At 42.2% G+C, this 22,464-nt stretch overlaps 1 protein-coding gene and 1 non-coding gene across 2 annotated transcripts in view; both read left to right on the top strand.

The window, feature by feature from the left end:
* Nucleotides 1-1,594: 1,594 nt before the first annotated feature.
* IARS (isoleucyl-tRNA synthetase) overlaps nucleotides 1,595-22,464 on the top strand; it is a 220,978-nt gene continuing 200,108 nt past the window's right edge. The window contains exons 1-3 of the mRNA XM_024195652.2: nucleotides 1,595-1,816; nucleotides 14,114-14,207; nucleotides 21,822-21,948. Of these exons, the coding sequence (XP_024051420.1) occupies nucleotides 21,830-21,948 (119 nt within the window). The 5' untranslated portion in view covers nucleotides 1,595-1,816; nucleotides 14,114-14,207; nucleotides 21,822-21,829. The remainder of the gene's footprint in view (nucleotides 1,817-14,113; nucleotides 14,208-21,821; nucleotides 21,949-22,464) is intronic.
* Nucleotides 17,878-18,012, top strand: LOC112103784. Its single transcript, XR_002907862.1, has one exon. It is a non-coding gene; the product is annotated as a small nucleolar RNA SNORA84 (small nucleolar RNA).

Genomic DNA, 22,464 nt, shown 5'->3' with positions numbered 1-22,464 from the left:
TCCCCGGGCTGCAGAGTTCAAATGCCAATAGATGGACTTAACGTTTGGAAAACCATTTTACTCATGAGAATCCACATACCCAGCCCGACCGGATCCTGCTGTGCCCCGGAGATGCGATCGCCCGCATAACCCAGCCAAGTATAAAACGCAAGGGGAGGAAGGGGGTATTTGTAAAAAATGGCCCCCCCCCAATTCAGGCAATCCTGCTACAGAACTCGTGGAAGTCCCTCTCCATGAATGTCTCGCTCTCGATCACATCGTCCTCGGAGGGGAAGTACTGCAAGCTCTCCTCCTGGTGCACGTCCGCCAAGCCGCCACCGAAAAACCGCAGCTGCTGCTGCGAAGAGGGCTCAGAGTCAGTGGCGGCCGAGGAGGCGGGCGGAGACCAGGAGGAGGAGCGAGAGTCCTCGGCAAAATCCATCAGCGCCCCCCGGGAGTTCTCTAGCACCCCCAGGTAAGAGTCCATATCCAGCGGGTTCATCTCACTGTCCGACCCGCCGCTCTCGGTGCCCACCGAGTCTGACCGCAGGTGCATAAGCTGGTACTTCTCCCGCATCAGGAACTGGTTGGTGTTGCGGGGGGCCCGCATGCCCGGGGCTCGCTTGCCCATCATGTTGACGGGGCGCAGAGAGAGCAGCACTCTGGGGCGGGTGGGCCGGTAGCACCGCTGGGAGGCCCTGCAATGCTGCTGCTGCTGGTGGTAATGGGCGCGCGTCCTACTGCCCAAAAGCTTCCTGGAGAAGGTGGGGGTCCTTCCACGCCAGCTGTGGTGCCAGCGAGCTCTGCTGGAGCCCCTCCGGGGCGCTCCCTCCTTCAGCTGCTGCTGGTAGGCCTCCGGGACCTCTTCCTCCTTCCCAGCCCTGGCAGGCTCCCAGGGGGCACCCCTGGCTCCTGTGCCACACGTGATCAGCTCTTCTCTTCTCAACATAGTAACCCTCTCACATACTCTTTGCAGCCCTGGACAGCTGCCAACCACCACCAAAGAAGCAAATTCAATGTCGTCTTCTTCTTAGCGTTTCCCCCCCTTCTGGGTTGGCTTGTTCGTTGCTGGTTTGTAAAGCACTGCGGTTTCCCCCCAGCCGAAGGGGCTTTCCTGCTGCCTCTACCTTTTCACAATCCGCTCTGTTTTTTTCTTGACCAGAGCCCTTTTACAGCGCATAGCCTGGCTGAGCTGCTGCAGGCTGGGGGGCAGCTTGACCAGCTTTAGGCTGCTGCCTAGAAGAGATTATCTCGCCTCCTTCTGTAGCAGATTGTTATCCCGGTGCAAACCGCCACAGAATAACAACTGCCTAGGACAGTGGGTGTGTTTGACAAAAGGAGAAAGGGAGAGAAGCAGGGAGGTCGCGTCGGACGCTCTTTGCCGCTGAGACTGTCTAGTTGCACAGCCCCGAGAAAACAAACACACCACCCTCCGGATTTTGCTTGCTGACTCTTTTTAGTACTTCTCCAGTCCACACCCCCTTATGTACAGGACATGGAGCAGTCCAAAAGCAGCCACTGTGGAGGGGGTGTGTGCATCAACGAATATTTTTTCTTTCCAAACCCTTGATTCGACATGCAAAACCAACATGCTGCATGCCAGGCAAGGAGGAACGCATCGGCATGGGGTGTCAGTGCTGTTTTTTGCTTCTCCCCCTACATTTTTTGCATTTACACAATATTGGTTTGGCCCAACTCCAGGCGAGTTATTCTGTGTGACTTCCATGCACAACGCTCGCCTACACTCGGATTTTTTTGCGCAGCTCCACCCCGAGCTTGCCTAGGTTGCAGCGTGTACGTAAAGTGCTTAACGGCCGGTGGAAGCACAAACAAGCGTGTGAGTGGCGTGTTGCTAAGAGGAAAACAGGGGTGGTGCCTGGGCAAGTGAATGCCTACGAACTGGCAGGAGAGACAGCTAGCAGGGGATCCCTGGGTCTAGCTGCACACTGCAGCTGTGTTTGCAAATGATTGATATGCTGGAGGTGCAGTGTGTGTGAACTCTTTTCAGCCTTCCCCACCTCTTGTAACTCCTTGCATGTCCGGTCTGGGTGGCACACCAGCAATAATTGGAGATAGGGGAAGCGGCCATCCTGCCACTGAAAGCTGAGAAAATAGGGGTGGGGTGGGTGATTGATCGGGGCATTTTAGGTGTGGGTTCTGGTTTGTTTTTATTGGTGGGCGTCCAAGACGTCCCCCTTCCCCCAACATCAGCTGTTTGGACTCTGGCAAATCCCTACATATTGCTCACTGAAGCTATTCGTTCTCTTTCTCCCAGAACCATTCTAACAAATCCTGTGCGTTTTACATCTCAAAAAAAGGCAAATGGTTTTTAAAAATATCCCGAGGGCAAGTCTGTCTAACACCCTTTAGCGGGCACGGCTCGGAGTTTGGCTTAATAGCTGTAGAGAAATGATCAGGAAGACCCTTCCTCATTTCGAAAGGTCCAGGATAAAATTGTTTGCATATTCGCGTTTAAACAAAGAACACGAACACAAGATTGATCTCGTTCACGAAACGGCAGTAGCAAGGGGAGTATGGTGGGAGTGAAGGGAGGAGTTGCAGGGGCCTGGTGCAGCACTGTCCATACACATTCAATTTCTATTTGACTACAAGGGGGCGGAGTGGAGGACTGGGGAGGATCCGTTCGCAAGGGACATGCTGGACTTGTTCTACAGCCTTGTTTACAGCCATCAGGTTTAGCCACCCCCCTGCGCTCCCCCTCGGCCTCTAGGCAGACACATACAGACACCCTCCCCTCTTCTCATCGGCTTTTGGGGAGGAGGAGGATTTAAGGGCTGTGTAAACAAACTGTCATCTCAAGAACTCTGCTGGAGTGTTCAAATAGTTAACTATTTGTATGTTGTTCCTTAATGCAGTTTAGTAACCTAGTGTATTAATTAAAATACTTATAGATTATGCCAGATGGATCTGCCACTAGCTAGAGTGAGCAAAATGTTCCCATTAGCCTTGTTTGCACCTTTTGGCCACATTTTTAATTAGTTTTTCGCGTAGATATTACTGGCCTGATTTTTAGGGAGTGCTGAGCATCTATTTACTTCAGGAGTAGTGGGTGTTTAACATTTGAAAATCAGGTCACTTAATTTAGGATCTTAAATATGCATTTAGATGCTTAATTTTAGGCACATAAATTTGCAAGCCTCTGGCTTTGTATTTATGAGTAGATTTTTGCCTTTATTTAGACAACTTCAAACAGCCATGTGATTGTTGGAGTATTTTGAACTTTAGTACCAGAGTGTGGCGTAAGGGCTGTTTAAACAGTTAGCATTTAACTTTGTCTTCTTACACATGACAGTGACTTTTCTACTCTCCCCAGTCTTGAAGACACATTACTTACCACAAAAATAACTACCATGTACTCAGTCCAGCAGTCAAAATAATTTTCATTGGCATGAATAAGGACAGCAAGATTGGGGTGCTTATATATGTTGACTGTAGCTGTGGTAAGGGGAAAGAGGAGTATAAACTATACAAGACTAAAAGAGGAGGGGGAGAAAGATAAACAGAGAGAGAATGAACAAGGGCAAGCCAAAGGTACTTGTGGGAGAAGAAATGGAGTTGAGCAACAGGAGTAGAAGGTGAGGGCAGAATTGACCAGACACATGCTATGTTCTATCAAAGATGACAAATATAATTTATTAATATTGCTTGAATACATATTATTTTAACTAGTAATTTGTTTTAAAATTCTTTTAGAACAGGAGCTAATAAAGAGTTTACTTTAACATAACTGCTTAAGTTATGTTTGTCAACTGTGAGTTAAAGAAACTAGGACTGTCGATTAATCAGTTAACTCACACAATTAACTCAAATAAATCATAATTAAAAAATTAATAGTCATTAATCACACTGTTAAACAATAGAACACCAACTGAAATGTATTAAATATTTTTGGATGTTTTTCTACATTTTCAAAAGTAGTGATTTCTATTACAACACAGAATAATAAAAAATGTGAGCACTGTACATTCTGTATTGTAATAGAAATCACTACTTTTGAAAATGTAGAAAAACATCCAAAAATATTTAAATTGTATTCTATTATTGTTTAACTGCACAATTAATTTTTTTAATCACTTGACAGTCCTAAAAGAAACCCATTTCTAAAGGCATACACCATTTAGAAGAGAAAACTAATGTAAGTAAAAGTCATATTTGGTCATATTTATCTAAAAATGCAACTTCTGTAATTACACACTTAAGACAGAGAAGAATGTTATGGGAACATTTAGGCTTTATTGATTGATTTCTAAAAGTTCACTTATTACATGTGTGTCTGGTCACATATATGTGTTTTAAAAAATAAAATTAGTCCATGGATAGCATTTGAGGAGGGACTAAATCCAGATTACCTTTCCTAAGTGAATAGTCCCACTAAAGTCAAGGAGTCTATTTGAATGAGCAAAGGAAGAATGATTTTGCCCAATCTCTTTAAAGCCGGGGTGGGTAACTTTTTGGCCCGAGGGCCACATTGGGGTTGCAAAACTGTATGGAGGGCCAGGTAGGGAAGGCTGTGCCTCCCCAAACAGCCTGGTCCCTACCCCCTATCTGCCCCCTCCCACTTCCCGCCTCCTGACTGCCCCCCTCAGAACTTCCGACCCATCCAACCCCCCCGCTCCTTGTCCCCTAACCGCCCCCTCCCAGGACCCCCCGCCCCAACCGCCCCCCGGGATCCCACCCCCTATCCAGCCCCCCTGCTCCCAGTTCCCTGACTGCCCCGACCCCTATCCACACCCCCACCCTCTGACAGGCCCCCCAGGACCCCACACTTATGCAACCCCCCTGTTCCCCATCCCCTGACTGCCCCCCCAAACCTCCGCCCCATCCAACTGCCCCCTGCTCTCTGCCCCCTGACTCCCCCCCGGGACCCTCCACCTCTTATCCAACCTCCCAGCCCCAGCCCCCTTACCATGCCGCTCAGAGCAGCATGTCTGGCAGCCGCGTCGCCCAGCCGGAGCTAGACACACTGCCGCTCTGCTCTGCAGGAGCACGCTGCTCTGCCGCCCAGAGTGCCGCCCGTGTGGTGGCGTGGCTGCAGGGGAGGGAGCAAGCGGGATGGGGCCGGGGGTGAGCCTCCCTGGCCAGGAGCTCAAGGGCTGGACAGGACAGTTCCGCGGGCCGGATGTGGCCCGTGGGCCGTAGTTTGTCCACCTCTGCTTTAAAGCATTGCACAGATGTTAGCTAACTAGTTATTTTAACAAGTATAAGTATTGTAAGTGTATATTACTCTAATTTTCCTCAGATAAGGAAGCTGATGCACAGAGAAAGTGCTTTCCTGAGGCCAAACAATTCAGTTTGAGGGTGAGAATAACTAAAAAGTCTATAACTCAATCATGTACTCATGCATTCCTCCAAACTGTCCTTCTTATTAGTTGGTTGACAAATGTAAAATATAATAGATAAAATAGATTTGACCTCAGATTTCAAATTCAAGGCAGAAGAAACCCACCATCACTGCCTCAGGCAAAAACTTGCCTGAACTGATGGGCTTTGCACCAGGCCCTGAAGGTCGAACAACTCAGGCTTTGTTAGATAAATAGCAAAAACAAATTTCAGAGAGAAAGGGCCATTGATCAAAACTTCCTATTCCTAGTCTCAAATCTAGGGAACAAAAGTGAAAAAGAGAATGTAAACATGTTGGTGATAGTTGAAAACAGCTTGATTTCACATTTAAGTGCACATAGGTATGCACAATCATTAACAGCCTTACAAAGCATTATGTAGTCATTCCCTCATCATTGTGGAGATATAGTGCTTCCTAGTGGTTTTTAAAACATTAGCAATGTGCTCTGCTGCAAATGAGTTTTGAGTATATGTTTCTGTTGTATAGGTATTAAATGTGTAAATAAAGAGCACTTTCCGCTTTTTTTTTTTTCTCTTTAGTGCAACATTTTCACATACTTCACAATCAGTGGATGATGCCAATATTATAACATTCTTTGGTGGGTGGAGAGGAGTGGTGAATATTTAGATAGAGAAATTACAATTCTCAACAGTATTAAAAACCAAAAACTCTAGTTAGATAGATGGAGCCTGAGGTAGGAGTGGGAACTGTAATACAGCGAGAGAGAAGTTAGTGGTAACCCGGAAGGGAGCTGGAAGTAGCTGAATCATAGTCACTATAACTATAACATAGTCAGCTGAAACTAAGGGACAGGTCAAGTGGATTTGGCAGGGTAGATTGTCAGGAACAGAGCTGAGGGAGGAAAGGGTAGAGTGGATGCAACCTGGGAGAAGTGGGCTAGGGAACTGGTAGAGAGACCACCAGGCCAAGAAGGAGCAGCCCACAAAGAGATGGAATATAGGGCTGTGATAGGTAATGTAAGATGGCATGGACTTGGAAGGATGGCCAGGAATAGTGGAGAAGAAGGGTTGCTGTGGTTGCACTGCCGCCAGCAGCATTGCAGACGTAAGGGTAGCAGTACCACAACCCCCTCTATAGTAACCATGTGACCCCCCCAACTCCTTTTTGGGTCAGGACCCCTACAATTACAGCACCATGAAATTTCAGATTTAAATAGCTGAAATCATGACATTTATGATTTTTAAAACCCTATGCCCGTGAAATTGACCAAAATGGACTGTGAATTTGGTAGGGCCCTATTTATTATATATAGTGGAGCAGTAATTTCTTACATAGTCATTGACACCAACAATGAACAATGCAGAAGTAATCCCAATACAGCACAGAACTAATTGCACAGGTAGCTAGCAGCAATTTACTACAGGAAACATTTTAATAATTAGCATCATCAATATTATAAAGCTAATGAAATCCAATGTAGTATTTCAAATGTTAGTGTCTGTATTGCTTTGCTGTGAGCTGTAAGGACAAGATTGTGGATCTTAACAACAAAAATCACCAAGAGGCCATATTAAACACTTTTACCCTTACATTACTTGGTTCTTCTTCTTTACAAATTCTAACAATTGCAATGTGCTTGCCTCACAGTTACTAGCTCAGGGATCGGCAGCCTTTCAGAAGTGGTGTGCCGAGTCTTCATTTATTCACTCTGATTTAAGGTTTCATGTGCTATTAATACATTTTAACATTTTTTAGAAGGTCTCTTTCTATAAGTCTATAATATATAACTAAACTATTGTTGTATGTAAAGTAAATAAGGTTTTAAAAATGTTTAAGAAGCTTCATTTAAAATTAAATTAATTTAATTTTAATTTAATTTAATTTAATTGGACCGGTGGCCAGGACCCGGGCAGTGTGAGTGCCACTGAAAAACAGCTCACATGCCGCCTTTGGCACGCATGCCATAGATTGCCTACTCCTGTAGTAGCTTAACTACATCTCTGACCCCTCCTGGTCTATCTGAGCATAACTTCTCAGGCCTCAGGCTGTCACTTCTATCTTGGGTGGAATTGCATGACTTTCCCACTGTCAGAGTGGGCAGCGTGGGTTGAAGTTCCCTAGTACAAACTGATTACTTCAGCAGACATCATTTGGCAAAGACCATGTAGGTTTGTTACTTTCAAGAGCAATGACAGAGGTATATACAGTGACCAGACAGCCTCTTTAAAGCAATATTAATTTTTTTAGAACAAAGCATTTCTGAGAAAACATTTTAAAAATAATAACAGACTATAGTCATATCTACTTTTCCCTAAGGCTTAATATTCCCTGGAACTAGGAAGGCCCAACTTCTTTAGAGAGACTGACTACCTTTAGTCTCTCTATATCAGCTTGTCTCCCTAGATAGCTTCTGACAAGCGACCCCCTAGCTCCCCAGAGAACTGCTTTTTATCTGGTTTCAGAGTGGTAGCTGTGTTAGTCTGTATCAGCAAAAAGAACGAGGAGTACTTGTGGCACCTTAGAGACTAACATTTATTTGAGCATAAGCTTTCGTAGGCTAAAAACCACTTCATCAGATGCATGTCTGATGAAGTGGTTTTTAGCCCACGAAAGCTTATGCTTAAATAAATGTGTTAGTCTCTAAGGTGTCACAAGTACTCCTCATTCTTTTTGCTTTTTAACTGTTCCTTTGATCTCCAGGTCCTAGCTTTTGCAATTTGTCAGTGACAGGATCCTTGAAACTAACAGCTTGCCACATTATCTTTCTAGTGAGTGCTGGTAAGTCCTCACTTAGATCTGTTGTGTTGCTTTCCTATTTGTTCCTCCCATGGACCCCTATTAAGTTAGATCAATTCAATCAAACAGGCAATTCTAATAACACACCATACAGTAAGGATATCTCACCAACCAATACACTTTCATTCCTAGGACTATTTCATCACAACTCACCATTGAAAAAACTGTTCATGCTTCACCCATTTGCCAATTATTTGGTGGCTTTGAGGAGTGCTGATCTCCATTCACCTATCAATACTGAGAAAAAATAAAATTAAGAGGCACTCTTGTAGGCAATCTTAAGAAATCCCCAAAGTCACAAGTGATTTGCATGCAGGCAGGGAAGCTAGGGAAACTTCCACTCTAAATCGGCATTCAGAGACTCAACATCCAGTTTTCCAAATAAGGCTTGTATTATTGTATTCTGTATCTCTGTGGCTTATATAACCATTTGCTAAATAGCAAGCCTGTCTAAGAAACTGGTTCTTGCACTCACTCCTTGTGCTCTTGGCAGGCCAATTCAGTGTACGTGTAGGAGTCATTAAAAAAACAAAACAAACAACCAGGATGGAGAGAGCCAAATTCGGATGAAAAGTACAGCAACGAGCAAAACAACCCAGATAGATTGGAGAGGGGGCGGAGGGAAGAAGGGAAGCAGAGAAGGATGGAAATAAATTAATTGACACTATATCGTATACCTCGGGTGCCTCTTATGCCAGCCTAGCTTTTGCGGGTACACACTGTACATGTGCGGGGGGCCTGTCCCCCGTGCAGAGCAGAGCCCTCTGCTGAATTAGACCTGTCCTTTAAAATGGAATCCGTGTCTGAAGCTGCGGAGCGCGCGGTTTGCAGATGCAGAGAACCCAGCGTGCAAATGCTCAAGCTCAGCGCTGCTGCGCCGAACCCACGCGCGGTGTGTCAGAGCTGGGGCTGTCAACACGACTCGGGTGCAGCACCGAGCACCAGCCTATTTCCTTCTGTCACGCGTGGGGCCTCCCAGGAAACGCCCCTACAAAACCCAGGCGTGGTTCCAAGGCCACTTACGTCACTTCTGCACTCCTTCCTTTTCCTCGCCCTATCTCTTCAGTCTTCACATCCCCCATGATTTACAGTTACCAAGAGATCCGCTTGGCCAATCAGAGGCTGCCTTGTTGCGGCCTGTGTATGGAGCGCGGTGGTTGGCTACAGCAGGCAGGCGTGTCCCTTTGCTTCCTGTCATGCTTTCTTTTTGTTGCATCATTTCTAGCCGGCCGGTTGCCGGGGTAGTGGAGGGCGAGGTGACTGGTGAGTGCAGGGAGCTGGGCGAGATACCCGGAGGTGGGGTGGAGCTGCGCTGTGCAGGGGGGCTCAGCTGCCCATTCACTCGCAGGGATTTGGTGCAGTGACCCCCCCCCCCCAGTGGTACAGGCTGTTGGGGTGGGGACTGAGCAGGAGGGAGGTTGTGTCTGGGAGGTGAGGAGAGCGCTGGGCCTTAGCAGTGACTGGAGGGAGGGGTGTGCGTGTGGGAGGGGACGTGCTAGCCCTTGAGGAGTTAACGGGTTGCCTGGGCCTCACGCAGGACCCTGTAGGGGAGGCTGTGAGTGCCTGCCTCTTAAGGGGTTCTTGGTTTGTGGTAGTAACGGAAGGAAGATTAGGCAGGGGTGTGTCTGTGCCCAGTTTTTGAGGGGGTAGATGGTTAAGTCCAAAGCAGACTGTGAAGAGTTACAGAGGGCTCTCACAAACCTGGGTGACAGGGCAACAAAATGGCAGCTGAAATTCAATGTTGATAAATGCAAAGTAATGCACATCGGAAAACATAATTCCAAGTATATATGTTAAATGATGGGGTTTAAATTCTCTGTTACCACTCAACAGAGAAATCATGGAGTTATCCTGGATAGTTTTCTAAAAAAATCTGCTCAATGTGCTGCAACAAACAAAAAAAAAAAAAAAGCTAACAAAATCTTAGGAGCCATTAGGAAAAGGCTAGATAAGACAGAAAATATCATAATGCTACTATATAAATCTATGGTACACCCATCCATCACCTTGAATACTGCACGCATTTCTCGTCACCCCCATCTCAAAAAAGTATATTAGAAATGGAAAAGATACAAAAAAGGCAACAAAAATGATTAAGGGTATAGAACAGCTTCTGTATGAGAAGAGACCAAAAAGACTGGAACTATTCAGCTTGGAAAAGAGATGACTAAGGAGGGATATGATAGAGGTCTATAAAATCGTGAATGGTGTGGAGAAAGTGAATAAGGAAATGTTATTTACTTCTTCACATAACCCAAGAACCTGGGGTCATCCAATAAAATTAATAGGCAGTGGGTTTAAAACAAACAAGGGGAAGTATTGCACACAGTCAACTTGTGGAACTTGTTGCCAGGGGATGAGGTGAAGGCCAGAACTGTAACTGGATTCAAAAAAGAATTACAGACCTTCATGCAGGATAGGTCCATTAATGGCTATTAGCCAAGATGTCCAGGATACAAGTCCATGCTCTGGTTGTTCCTAAGCCTCTTACTGACAGGTGCTAGGACTGGACGACAGGGGATGGCTCACTTGATTGCCCTCTTCTGTTTGTTCTCCTTTGAAGCAGCTGGCATTAGCTACTGTCAGAAGACAGGATATGGGGCTAGATGGACCACTGGTCTGACCCAGTATGACCGTTCTTATGTTCTTAACCTTTATCCCCGAGAGTAAAGGGAAACTGCTAATAATGAATACAGTAGTCCAAATATTGCATTATAAGGAAACATGCATTGGTAATAACTTTTAAGTTATTAAAACTAATGTTTTAGAAAGTCCAATTTTGTCCTTATAATTGCTACTTGCTTTATATGTTTCTCTCAGCTTGGAAAGTGAAAATCAATGAAGCCAGTTTCATGGCTTTTATGATCAGTTTCTTTTTGAGGTTCCCAAAACTGCAATGTTCAAGTGGCAAACAATGCACGGATGGTAAAGATATCTGTTTAATATATGGGAATTTTAAATTGTCAATGCCTTTAATTTTAGAAATATGAGATCTTAATATGCCTCATTTTTTACTAACCTTCCATGGATTTGATATTGATTCTTTACTCACTGGTATTTTTAAAGATCTGTAGAATGTAGTTACTTGTTTCCTTTGATCTGGAATAAGCATCTTTAAGAATGGCCATACTGGGTCAGACCAAAGGTCCATCTAGCCCAGTATCCTGTCTTCCGACAGTGGACAATGCCAGGTGCCCCAGAGGGAATGAACAGAACAGGTAATCATCAAGTGATCCATCTCTCTTTCCCATTCCCAGCTTCTGGCAAAGAGAGGTTAGGAGTACCATTTCTGCCCATCCTGGCTAATAGCCATTGATGGACCCATCCTCCATGAATTTATCTAGTTCTTTTTTTAGCCCTGTTATAGTCTTGGCCTTCACAAGATCCTCTGACAAAGAGTTCCACAGGTTGATTGTGTGTTGTGTGAAGAAATACTTCTTTTTGTTTGTTTTAAACCTGCTGCCTATTAATTTCATTTGGTGACCCCTAGTTCTTGTGTTATGAGAAGGAGTAAATAACACTTCTCCACACCAATCACGATTTTATAGATTTACCTCAATATATGCCCCCCTTGGTCATCTCTTTTCCAAGCTTAAAAAGTCCCAGTCTTATTAATTTCTCCTCATACGGCAAATGCTCCATACCCTAAGCATTTTTGTTTGGCCCTTTTCAGAACCTTTTCCAATTCCAATATATCTTTTTTGAGATGGGGCGACCACATCTGCGTGCAGTATTCAAGATGTGGGCATACCAAGTATTTAAGTAGAGGCAATATGATATTTTCTGTCTTATTATCTATCCCTTTCTTAATGATTCCCAACATTCTGTTTGCTTTTTTGACTGCTGCTGTACATTGAGTAGATGTTTTCAGAGAACTATCCACACTGACTCCAAGATCTTTCTTGAGTGGTAACAGATAATTTAGACCCTATCATTTTATACGTATAGTTGGGATTTTTAATACTTTTTTTTTGTTGGTGAGATGACATGAGGCTATTGTCAGGTGATGGAGGCTCTTTTACCATGTATCAGGAATAGCAATATCATAAGAACTATAGCATTAACCAAATCTTGGCCATTGTTTTTTATCTGTTAGATGGAGTGACTTGCAGTCACTGCAGAGCTGTCAGTCCCTTCAATGAAGGATCTCTCTTGGTTTTGTTTGTTTGATCAAGCTAATATAAAGAATGAAAAATTTGCAACGGTAGTTGTAGGATGAAGAGATAAATTGAAGTAACTCTATGCAGGGATTTTTAGGTAGGTAGGTGTAAACTTTATACATTTCTTTAACAGTTTGGCCTTTATCATAGGACCAATTAAAGAAATACTATGTGTTCTGAGGCATTTCAACATTATTTCTGGAAGGAATGTGGCTATAGTTATTTTAGACAAGTTGCATCTTGTGTGATGTCTTACTGGGATGAAATCAAGTCCTTTTTGTTCTTCCCTTTCTGGGTTCTGCCATAAATCTCTGCTTGCATTTCAGTCATTTTCCCAGATTGGGATTCAAAAACTCACTTTAATCATAATAAGTTTAAATCTCTAATTGGTAGAGATAAAACACAGAGAGTGCTATTTTAGGTATAGCTTGCTGTAGGAAAATTGGGATCCCTAATTTATCACTCCTGCAGTTTTACCAGGAGTTGCTTTGTTATAAGCTTTAGACAAGGTTTAGGCATATCTACCACCACATGATCTACCTCTGCTCTAAGTAGGGTGAAAAGGTCCACATCCTATACTACAGTCTCCACCGTTGCTACCACTAGCCAAGCTGTTTTGAGGAAGGATTGTTTTCCAATTTTTCCTAGTGTAGGTGCAACCTAAATATGTTGGAGTATCGCACAAAGTTTCTGGGTGGCTATCTGGAAAGTTCTAGTGCGGGAAGAAAAATCATTTATGGAAAACTTTCTACAAGGTTAACCTTGAATTAGCAGCTATGTGATGAGTTGTGTACAATGCTACTTAGAATGGAACAGAATAACTCAGCCAGAAGAGATGGGTTTTATGGTCTAAGCATAAGATTTTAAATACATGCTGGAACTGCATGTTGAGAGCCTGGTATGGCTGGCTGAGTCCTTCTTCTTGATGAAACAGATACATTGTGTTATTGTTTTATTCTCCACGTGACTCTTTAGTGTAAGACATTTAAAAGCAAGTTGGCTGTGTGGCAATCAAAGATCCTATGATATCCTTTGCTGTTGGACAATTCCCTCTCCACATGCACATGTTAAACTGTGCTGTTCACAGGTTGTCCACCTGGCTCTTACTCTCAGTTCTAGCAGTGGTGGATTTTCAGTGTTGAGATGTGGTAGTATTTCATTTGCTTAACTCAGAGAATGTGCTCAGCACTGTGATTCAAAGAGTTTTCAGCCTAAAAGAGACTTGTATTTTTTTTTTTTTTTAAGTAATTTACTCATATGTCAATCTTCAGGAGGTGTTTGTATAAGAGGAAGGTGGAGATTTGAACTAGCCTGGGGAGGGAATTTCATACATGCGGAATCAGGCATGGACTAGAGAGTGGGAGAAGATGAATAGAGCATGAATGATCACATCATGACATAGGAAGGTGATGTGGAACTTGACTCCAAGATAGCTGAAGTCAGTGGGAATCTTTGGATCAGAGCTATAGTTAGGGTTCTATAGGACTTTAGAAACTAACTGATAGTGATAAAAATGTACATAAAGTATTCTGATTGCAATATTTTACTTTTTCCTCATTTTAAATTCTTTGCATTGCAGCTATGGCAAAAAGTGATCTGTAATCTTTTTTTAGTTCACAACCCACACAGTGACTGAAATATGTTAAATCCACCATGCTAAATTATTTGAATTGTATTAATTTATGGTATAATTAAATTATTGATTTATTTTAAATAGAATTTTAGTAGGCTCCTGATTTTAATGCTTATGGGAATTGGTCCTGCTTTGAGCAGGGGGTTGGACTAGATGACCTCCTGAGGTCCCTTCCAACCCTGATATTCTATGATTCTATGTAATTGTGTTTCCCTGTTCTAGGTACGAAGGCTGCTATTTGTCTATGTTAGCTGTAGCACCATCAGTACAGATTGAAGAACGCCATTCCCACTGAATGTTGTCTCCTTTTTAAAAAGTATGTTAAAAATTTATTTCCTAGTAGTATGTTGTTTACATTTAATTTGTTACTATTCAGTAATAGCACTAAATAGTGAAGTAAAGAAGACATAAGAGAGACAGCCAAATCATAGTACTCGTACAAATGTATGCATGCATATATTTTTATATATATATAAAAAAAAATATGGCAAAATCGTATTTCTTTCTTAAATAATTAACGCATAGTTTAGTGTTTCATTCTGTGTGGAAATGTTGTCTCACCAAAAGTAGGTATAGAGAGATAAAATACTCTCTCATCACTAGCAAAAAACAATAATTTCTGCCTGCAAAGTTACATCTGTAGACTCAGAAAGTAATCATGTCGTTTTTGTTGCTTTGTGTATATCTTTTTGGTTGCTTGGGGTTTTCTGTCCTGAGCTATTTTATCGAAATTGATGCCTGACTTGTATGGGAGATTTGATGGCATTTTAACTATATCTCTTTTTACTTATATGATTTTAGCAGCATCAGTAGTGGGTGGCAGGTTAAGTTCTTCACTTACGGTGCAAGGTTTCCTCTTGGTATCAATTCTGAAAGATCCAGTGTACACTGCTTTTAAAACATTTTTGGAGACAGAAGTAACCTTTTGAAAAGAACTTCTCGTTTAGGAAGTCAGTTAAACTCTGAAAAATTCAGCTTGCTTGGTTTCATGCTTTCATGCCAGCAGAATGATAGATATTAAAAACAAAAACTGTTTTGACCAGTAAATGTAGAGCCAAAATCCATACAGCTTTTATCATCATTCTGGTTAAGACCCTTGTTACAGATCCCTGGGGTACAACCTTGACCTGTGGGACCACTGTTCCCCCTTAACTCTCCAGTCTGGGCTGGGCTGTCCCTTAAAATGCTATGTTAGTGACAAGCAGCAAACTCCTCCAGGTTTTGTGATCACTCAGCCAGCAACATGCGGAGACACACCCAGCCAAATTGCATGAATGTTCTCTAAGCAACTCATGAACTGCACACAGGGAGAGACCAGCAAACTCCCCCCATCTCGCTCCCTGACCCAGCCTCGCACCTCAGAAATGTACCATATCACACTGCTCAAGACCTTCTCTTGAACAATGCAGACTCATTAATTAGTTCGCCACTTCATCAAAAGATAGTGGACATGCACCAGCCTTTGTAATCTGAGCAGATACCCCAAGCACTTAGGACAAACTCACTGTTTATGGTTAAACATCACAATAAGTTTATTAACTACAGAAAGTTAGATTATAAGTGGTAGACAGAGAGGTCGCGGTTGGTTATATAAGAAATACAAGATAAAATTTGTCTAAGTCCTAAACTTTATCAGACTAAGCAAGACTTGAATCAAGCAGTTTTTCTCATCCTCCTGGATGTTGCAGGCTGCTTACAGTTCTTAGTACACAGGCTGAATTCCCTTTTCAGCCTGGGACCAATCTCCCCAGTTCAAAGTCTTTTTCTTCCCAAAGTTCTTGTTGCCTTCAGACTAGGTGGGAGAGGAGAGCGGTCAAGTGGTGATGGCATTGCCCCTTCATTTTAAACTCTCTTCCAGGTGCTGGAAAGATCATTGCTGGTCACGGGGGCTAGACAGCCCCCATTGTGTTCTCTCAGGGGTCTTTGGGAGGGGCCCACTGGGAGAGTAGATTGTCCTTAGTGGGCCATCAACACATAGTAGGGTAGTCCTTATGTAAATCTGTGTTGGGGTTGTTAGTTGCTCCTTTGTTGCCACTAAAAGTCTAGCTGTGGGCATCTCCTGGACTTTCAACATATTTCAGTAACAAGCATGTAGCAAAACTTCATAACTTCAGAGGATAGTAATGTTAAACAGATCATGACTTCTCGAATAATACCTCACAAGGCATACTTTACACAAAACATATCATAATTAGGGCTGTGAAGCAATTAAAATTAATCATGATTAATCGCACGATTAAACAAATTAATTGCAATAATCACACTGTTAACAATAATAGAATACCATATATTTAAATATTTTTGGATGTTTTTCTACATTTTTCAAAAATATTGATTTCTATTACAACACAGAATACCAAGTGTACAGTGCTCACTTTATACTTATTTTTGATTACTAATATTTGCACTGTAAAAACCAAAAGAAATAGTATATTTCAATTCACCTAATACAAGTACTGTAGTGCAATCTCTTTATAATGAAAGTTGAACTTACAAATGTAGAAGTATGTACAAAAAATAACTGCATTCAAAAATAAAACTATGTAAAACTTTAGAACCTACATGTCCACTTGGTCCTACTTCAGCCAATTGCTCAGACAAACAAGTTTGGTGACAGTTTGCAGGAGATAATACTGCCCACGTCTTGTTTACAATATCACCTGAAAGTGAGAACGGGCGTTTGCATGGCACTGTTGTAGCCAGCATCGCAAGATATTTATGTGCCAGATGCGCTAAAGGTTCATATGTCCCTTCATGCTTCAACCACCATTCCAGAAGACAGGCGTCCATGCTGATGACGGATTCTGCTTGATAACGATCCAAAGCAGAGAGGACCGACGCATGTTCGTTTTCATCATCTGAGTCGGCTGCCACCAGCAGAAGGTTGATTTTCTTTTTTGGTGGTTTGGGTTCTGTAGTTTCCACATCAGAGTGTTGCTCTTTTAAGACTTTTGAAAGCATGCTCCTCACCTCGTCCCTCTCAGATTTTGGAAGGCACTTCAGATTCTTAAACCTTGGGTCGAGTGCTGTATCTATCCTTAGAAATCTCACATTGGTACCGTCTTTGCGTTTTGTCAAATCTGCTGTGAAAGTGTTCTTAAAACGAACATGTGCTGGGTCATCATCCGAGACTGCTATAATATGAAATATATGGCAGAATGCAGGTAAAACAGAACAGGAGACATACAATTCTCCCCCAAGGAGTTCAGTCACAAATTTAATTAATTAATTAACGCATATTTTTTTTAACAAGCATCATCAGCATGGAAGCATGTCATCTGGAATGCTGGCCGAAGCATGAAGGGACATATGAATGTTTAGCATATCTGTCATGTAAATACCTTGCAACGCCGGCTACAAAAGTGCCATGCGAACGCCTGTTCTCACTTTCAGGTGACATTGTAAATAAGAAGCAGTCAGCAGTATCTCCTGTAAATGTAAACAAACTTATTTGTCTTAGCGATTGGCTGAACAAGAAGTAGGACTGAATGGACTTGTAGGTGCTAAAGTTTACATTGTTGTTTTTGAGTGCAGTTACGTAACAAAAAATATCTAATTTGTAAGTTACACTTTCATGATAGAGATTGCACTACAGTACTTGTATGAGGTGAATTGAAAAATACTATTTATTTTGTTGTTTTTACAGTGCAAATATTTGTAATAAAAAATAATATAAAGTGAGCACTGTACACTTTGTATTCTGTGTTGTAATAGAAATCAATATTTTTGAACATGTAGAAAAACATCCAAAAATATTTAGTACATTTCAATTGGTATTCTATTGTTTAACAGTGCGATTAATCGCAATTAATTTTTTGTCCTGCAAATTGAGAAAACTGACCTGTAATGAGGAGTTACTATATCACTGATCTTGCCCATTAAATGGTTTTTCTACACAGCTCTGAAACATTAGACTTCCATCAATTCAGGTAAAATATCTTTGTGCTGTTAAAAATAGAAAGTCTCTGCTATGCAGGTGAATGTGTGCCCTGTGGTTACTGGAAACTGTTGTGTTGGTACAGTGCTCCAGTTAGTAAAAATGGGCCAAAAGTAATACTGTGGTTTATGCATGGAGTCTGTGATATCTTAGCAGCCTCCATAGCCCGATTACAGTTACATTTTATTAGTATCTTGTGAACAAAAAACGTTTAAAATATGTACTATAGTGAGTCATGAGGAATTGATGACTTCATTCAGAGAAGATCACCATGGCAGATACTGAGTAAACTTATAGTTTTGAAAGACTGGGTTTCCTGGTGTTAGCAATGAGTGCAGATGCCTAGTGTGTTTGTATTTGCTGCCAATGAGAGGAACCATTGTGTTTGAGAGAGCGTGTGTAGCGATTAAAGCAGAAGGCTTTGCATTTGGGAAATATTGGTTTTATTTTCACTTCAGCCACTAAATGGCTGTGTGACCTTGGGGCTGTGAGGAAAACATAGATGATCCCTTCCTCCAATAGTGACATGGAGCTAATTAATGTTTGTAAAGCACTCCAACATCCTAGGGTGGAAACTGCTGCAGAAGTGTGAAGTATTGTTATTTATATTAATTAAGTCTTAACGTCTAGGCCAGGGGTTCTCACAACAATTTTTTTGGTGGCCTCAAAGTGTGGCCACGAACTCTTGCTGGTAACTGCTCAGACAATTTTTCATAAAATACTTAATTTACTTTAGAAAAGAACAAATAAATATGCACATGTATATGTTCACATCATGGTAATTTATTTATGTGGTGTTTTTTTTTTTTTTTTTTTTTTGCAGACTCAGTAATAAAAATAACGTACAGTTGTCTCTATTCTTTAGTGGACCTAAACAGAATAGAAACACAAATAAGGTGCTCTGCATGTTCTTGTATTTTTTTATTATTGTTTCTCTTGCTTTTTTTGGCTGCATTTTTTAGGCTTGCTAGCTAGTAAGTCTGCTTCTGTGAAAAGTGATATTTATATGTTTGTTAATATCATTTTTCAGAGCAGCAGACTTGTTAGCTAGCTGGGAAGCAGTAAAAAGTGATATTAACAAATATACAAATATGACTTTTTGCAGTAGACTTACTTAGCCCTGGCAAGCTGGGGAACAAATTAAGACTTGGATGGGGAGCTAGGTAGGGAGGCAGCAGTGGCAATGAGAGGGCTGGTGAGCCCAGGGATTGAGTCCTGTGGCCGAGGGATGGAGCCTAGCGCTGAGTAGCCAAAGCCCCGCGGTCATAGCCCGTGGCAGGCGCATGCAGCCGGAGCCTGCTGCCCGCCACACTAGGGCGGAAGTCAGACGCCTGAGCCCCACCGCCCTGGGAAGGTGGGCAACTCACACCAGCTGTCTGCTCCTCCGGTGTTTGTGGCTCCAAAGGGGAGCAAGGCTCAACCCCTCCTAGCAGCCCCAGAGGAGGGGCTGCTGCTTTGCTCCTCCTTTTCCCCAAATCACCACTCAAGATACTGTGGCCACAAGAAAAGCCCCTGGTGGCCGAATGCGGCCATGGTTGCTGCATTTGAGAAATGCTGATCTAGGGTTATTGCTAGCCTTGTTAGAATACAGAAAAACATTGCCTTGTTCAAGGCTCCTTATAATCTTCATCTAGTGGTTTCCCTGGTGAGCTATGTACCAGAAGATGACTTTGTGCTACAGCAATAACCAGGGTTAAATTGTGGCATTAAGCCATGTACTGGAGATGGCGCAGAGTCGTGCTGTCCCAAGAGACGCTTTTCTCTAAGGAGGTACTTCCTGGAATGCATAGCTACTACACCAAGGTTCTGTGGATCTTTGTCAGTTGTCAACTGGCTCTACTGGCTGGCCTTGTTGGGGCGTGGACCTGCCTCCTTCATATGTCCTTTGCACAGAAAAACACTTTCATCATCTCCAGCTCCGTGGAATCTTTGCACTCTGAGCACAAGGACTCCCTTTATGTGTCATTGGGTGCTTTACCTCCCTCCAACATTTGCACAGGGGTCAGACACAGTCTGGCCCCAAACATGTGAAAGATATGTGGCATATCTCCTCCTAAAAGGGCCATGTATTTCTGAGGAAATATGATTATTATAGAGGAAAATGAGCCACCCTTAGTGTTACGAATATAGTTCAAATCAGGGATTGAAAAATTCACCTTCCACCTCACTTAGGTGAGTGGTTCTTGGATGTGTTTTGAGAATGATGGGTGGACAGGCTAAGCTGTCATTTTCTGCAGCATTTAAACTTTCATGTTTTAAAAAAATGAAGCTTCTGGATTTTATAGCTGTAAAAATAACCCTTTTGATCATGAATTGATGCTGTCTTCCTGAGTAGTGCTTCTCATGTTTCTCATTGCTGGTACTTGACAAGACTAAATACAATTAACAAGGCTCTGTCTTTTCAGTTCTGTGATTCACAAACCTGGGGCAACAATGAAAACAAATACTGACTGTTTCATTTTTGCTGTGGTTTGGGAAACCCAGAGCAGTAGCAGCAGATATTGGAATTATTTGGGGGTGAGGGGGGGGAGGACTAAAAGAATAGAGACAGGTGAAGAAGGGAAGAAGCTTTCATCTATCTCCACAGCCACTTAAGCAGACAGGATTTCTCCTGAATATCCCTGTGTCATTGGTACCAGTATGTTCCATAAGCACGGGTTCCACCCCAGCACTCACTACAAATTTATGTAGATGTTTTGTGAAATCTTTTGTGTTCAGACCTGAATGTCTGTGTCACATACTCATGTATTTCTAATGGTCAAATATTCTAGCACTATTGCATCTCCATATGCTGGAGAAATCTTGTTTGTGAGTGAGAAATAATTGTCCTTATAGTGAGTCATTGACTCAGAATTAGAGTACAGCTTTGGGCTCTGACTTTTACACTTGGGTGTTTTTTAGTTCTTCAGGGAATTGCCAGGAATAAGCAAGAATGGGCTGTTGGCTGAAAACTTTGGCTTGATTTTTCTGTGAGCAGAGAACTCCGCCTCTGAAAATTAGGCGAACAGGTTGATTAGAATTTGTCAGAGCCATTCACCAACTCCCAAGGTGCATAGTGGAGGTCTTACCTCCAAATAATGGGGAGCAAAAGGAGAAAAGTAATGAACAATGGCAGGAAGATGTTACTGAACAGTTCTGGTTGCAAAGGCAGATAGAAATTGTTGCTCTCCACTTTTCTTTCTTACCACTGATCTAATTCCCTGTCTCCTTGTCCAGACCCTTCCATCCTCATCTTTCACCACACATCTATTGTACTCTCTTTTACATTGCCATGTTAGTTTAAAAGCTGATTTGGGAGCCAGCTCAGATCTCTAAATTTAAAGTGTTGAATTTGATCTGCTTTTTGATGCTGGGGAGAATCACAACCTGACTAAAGGGGGAAAGCACAATTTTGTAAGTTTTGCATGGAAGTGTTCCTTCAAATCTGGAAGAAAATTTGAAAAGGCATTTAGTTTTAAGTAGCCAAGGAAACCCAGTGGCAAACCAACAATGAACATAACCGAGAGTAAATGGCGGACCACTTCCTCATACTATTGTATCACCATGAAACATGAAAATACTTCATAGTGTATTTAGAACAGACTGCTACCTTAGTGACTACAGGCAAGTCTCATCTTACGCACATGTAACGTGCGAATTCAGCTTTGCGCGGTCGGCAAAAAAAAAAAAAAAAAAAGAAAAAAAAAAATTTTAATACCTGTACTGTAGGGCGGGCGATTCCGCCCGCCATTACACTCAATGGAATTTTGACTATACGCGACTTTTGCTTTACACGCTGGCAGCGGAACGTAACCCCAGCGTAAGATGGGACTCGCCTGTATTTTGAAACAAGCTCCTAAGCTGTGATCAAGAATCATACTGTGATATGGTCGTATATACTATGAGATTCTTTTCTAATGGCATAGTGTACTGTATTGAGAAGCTATTTATCCTTGCTTATTCTGTCTTGAAAATCAAAACTCATTTCTACGTGATATTGTTTGATCCTTATAGGGGAAAGAATGGTTCAGCAAGTTGCAGAAAACATAAATTTTCCTCAGGAGGAAGAGAAGATACTGAATCTCTGGAACACGCTTGATTGTTTTCAGGAATGCCTGAAACAGTCAAAAAACAGACCAAGGTAAAAAGCGGCATAAAAGATACAACTAGTATGCATGAAAATAAAGAGCTTATTTACCTGTAGCTCTTCTCCCTTCTGCTTGTTCACTCATACTACAGCTGCTGCCTTCTTTTAGAACTCTATCTAAGCCAGCACCACTTTCCATGTTATTACCTTTTCTTTTTTTTCTTCCTGAAGGTGTGTGTGTTATATATATTTTTTTATATATATATATATATATATAAAATGGAGAGAGGAGGAGAGGGAGAAAAAACAACAATAACACGGGCAGAGTTCACATCAGTTTTAGCTCTGGTGCTGGTATTGTAGAACCCTCAGAGTTACAAAGACCACAGATACGAACTGACCAGTCAACCACATACTCATTTGGAACCAGAAGTACACAATCAGGCAGCAGCAGAGACAAAAAAATTACAGTACATTACTGTTAATTCTTTTTTAGTAGTTTGTATTTGAGAGAGAGAGCAGCATTTTTCATCTGTATAGTAAAGTTTCAAAGCTGTATTAAATCAATGT

This window comes from Terrapene carolina, unplaced genomic scaffold (assembly GCF_002925995.2).
Source record: "Terrapene carolina triunguis isolate 2854851 unplaced genomic scaffold, T_m_triunguis-2.0 Scaffold232, whole genome shotgun sequence".
Lineage (NCBI taxonomy): Eukaryota > Metazoa > Chordata > Testudines > Emydidae > Terrapene > Terrapene triunguis.
The sequence above is the reverse complement of the archived record's forward strand: the minus strand, read 5'-3'. Positions and strand labels throughout refer to the sequence as shown.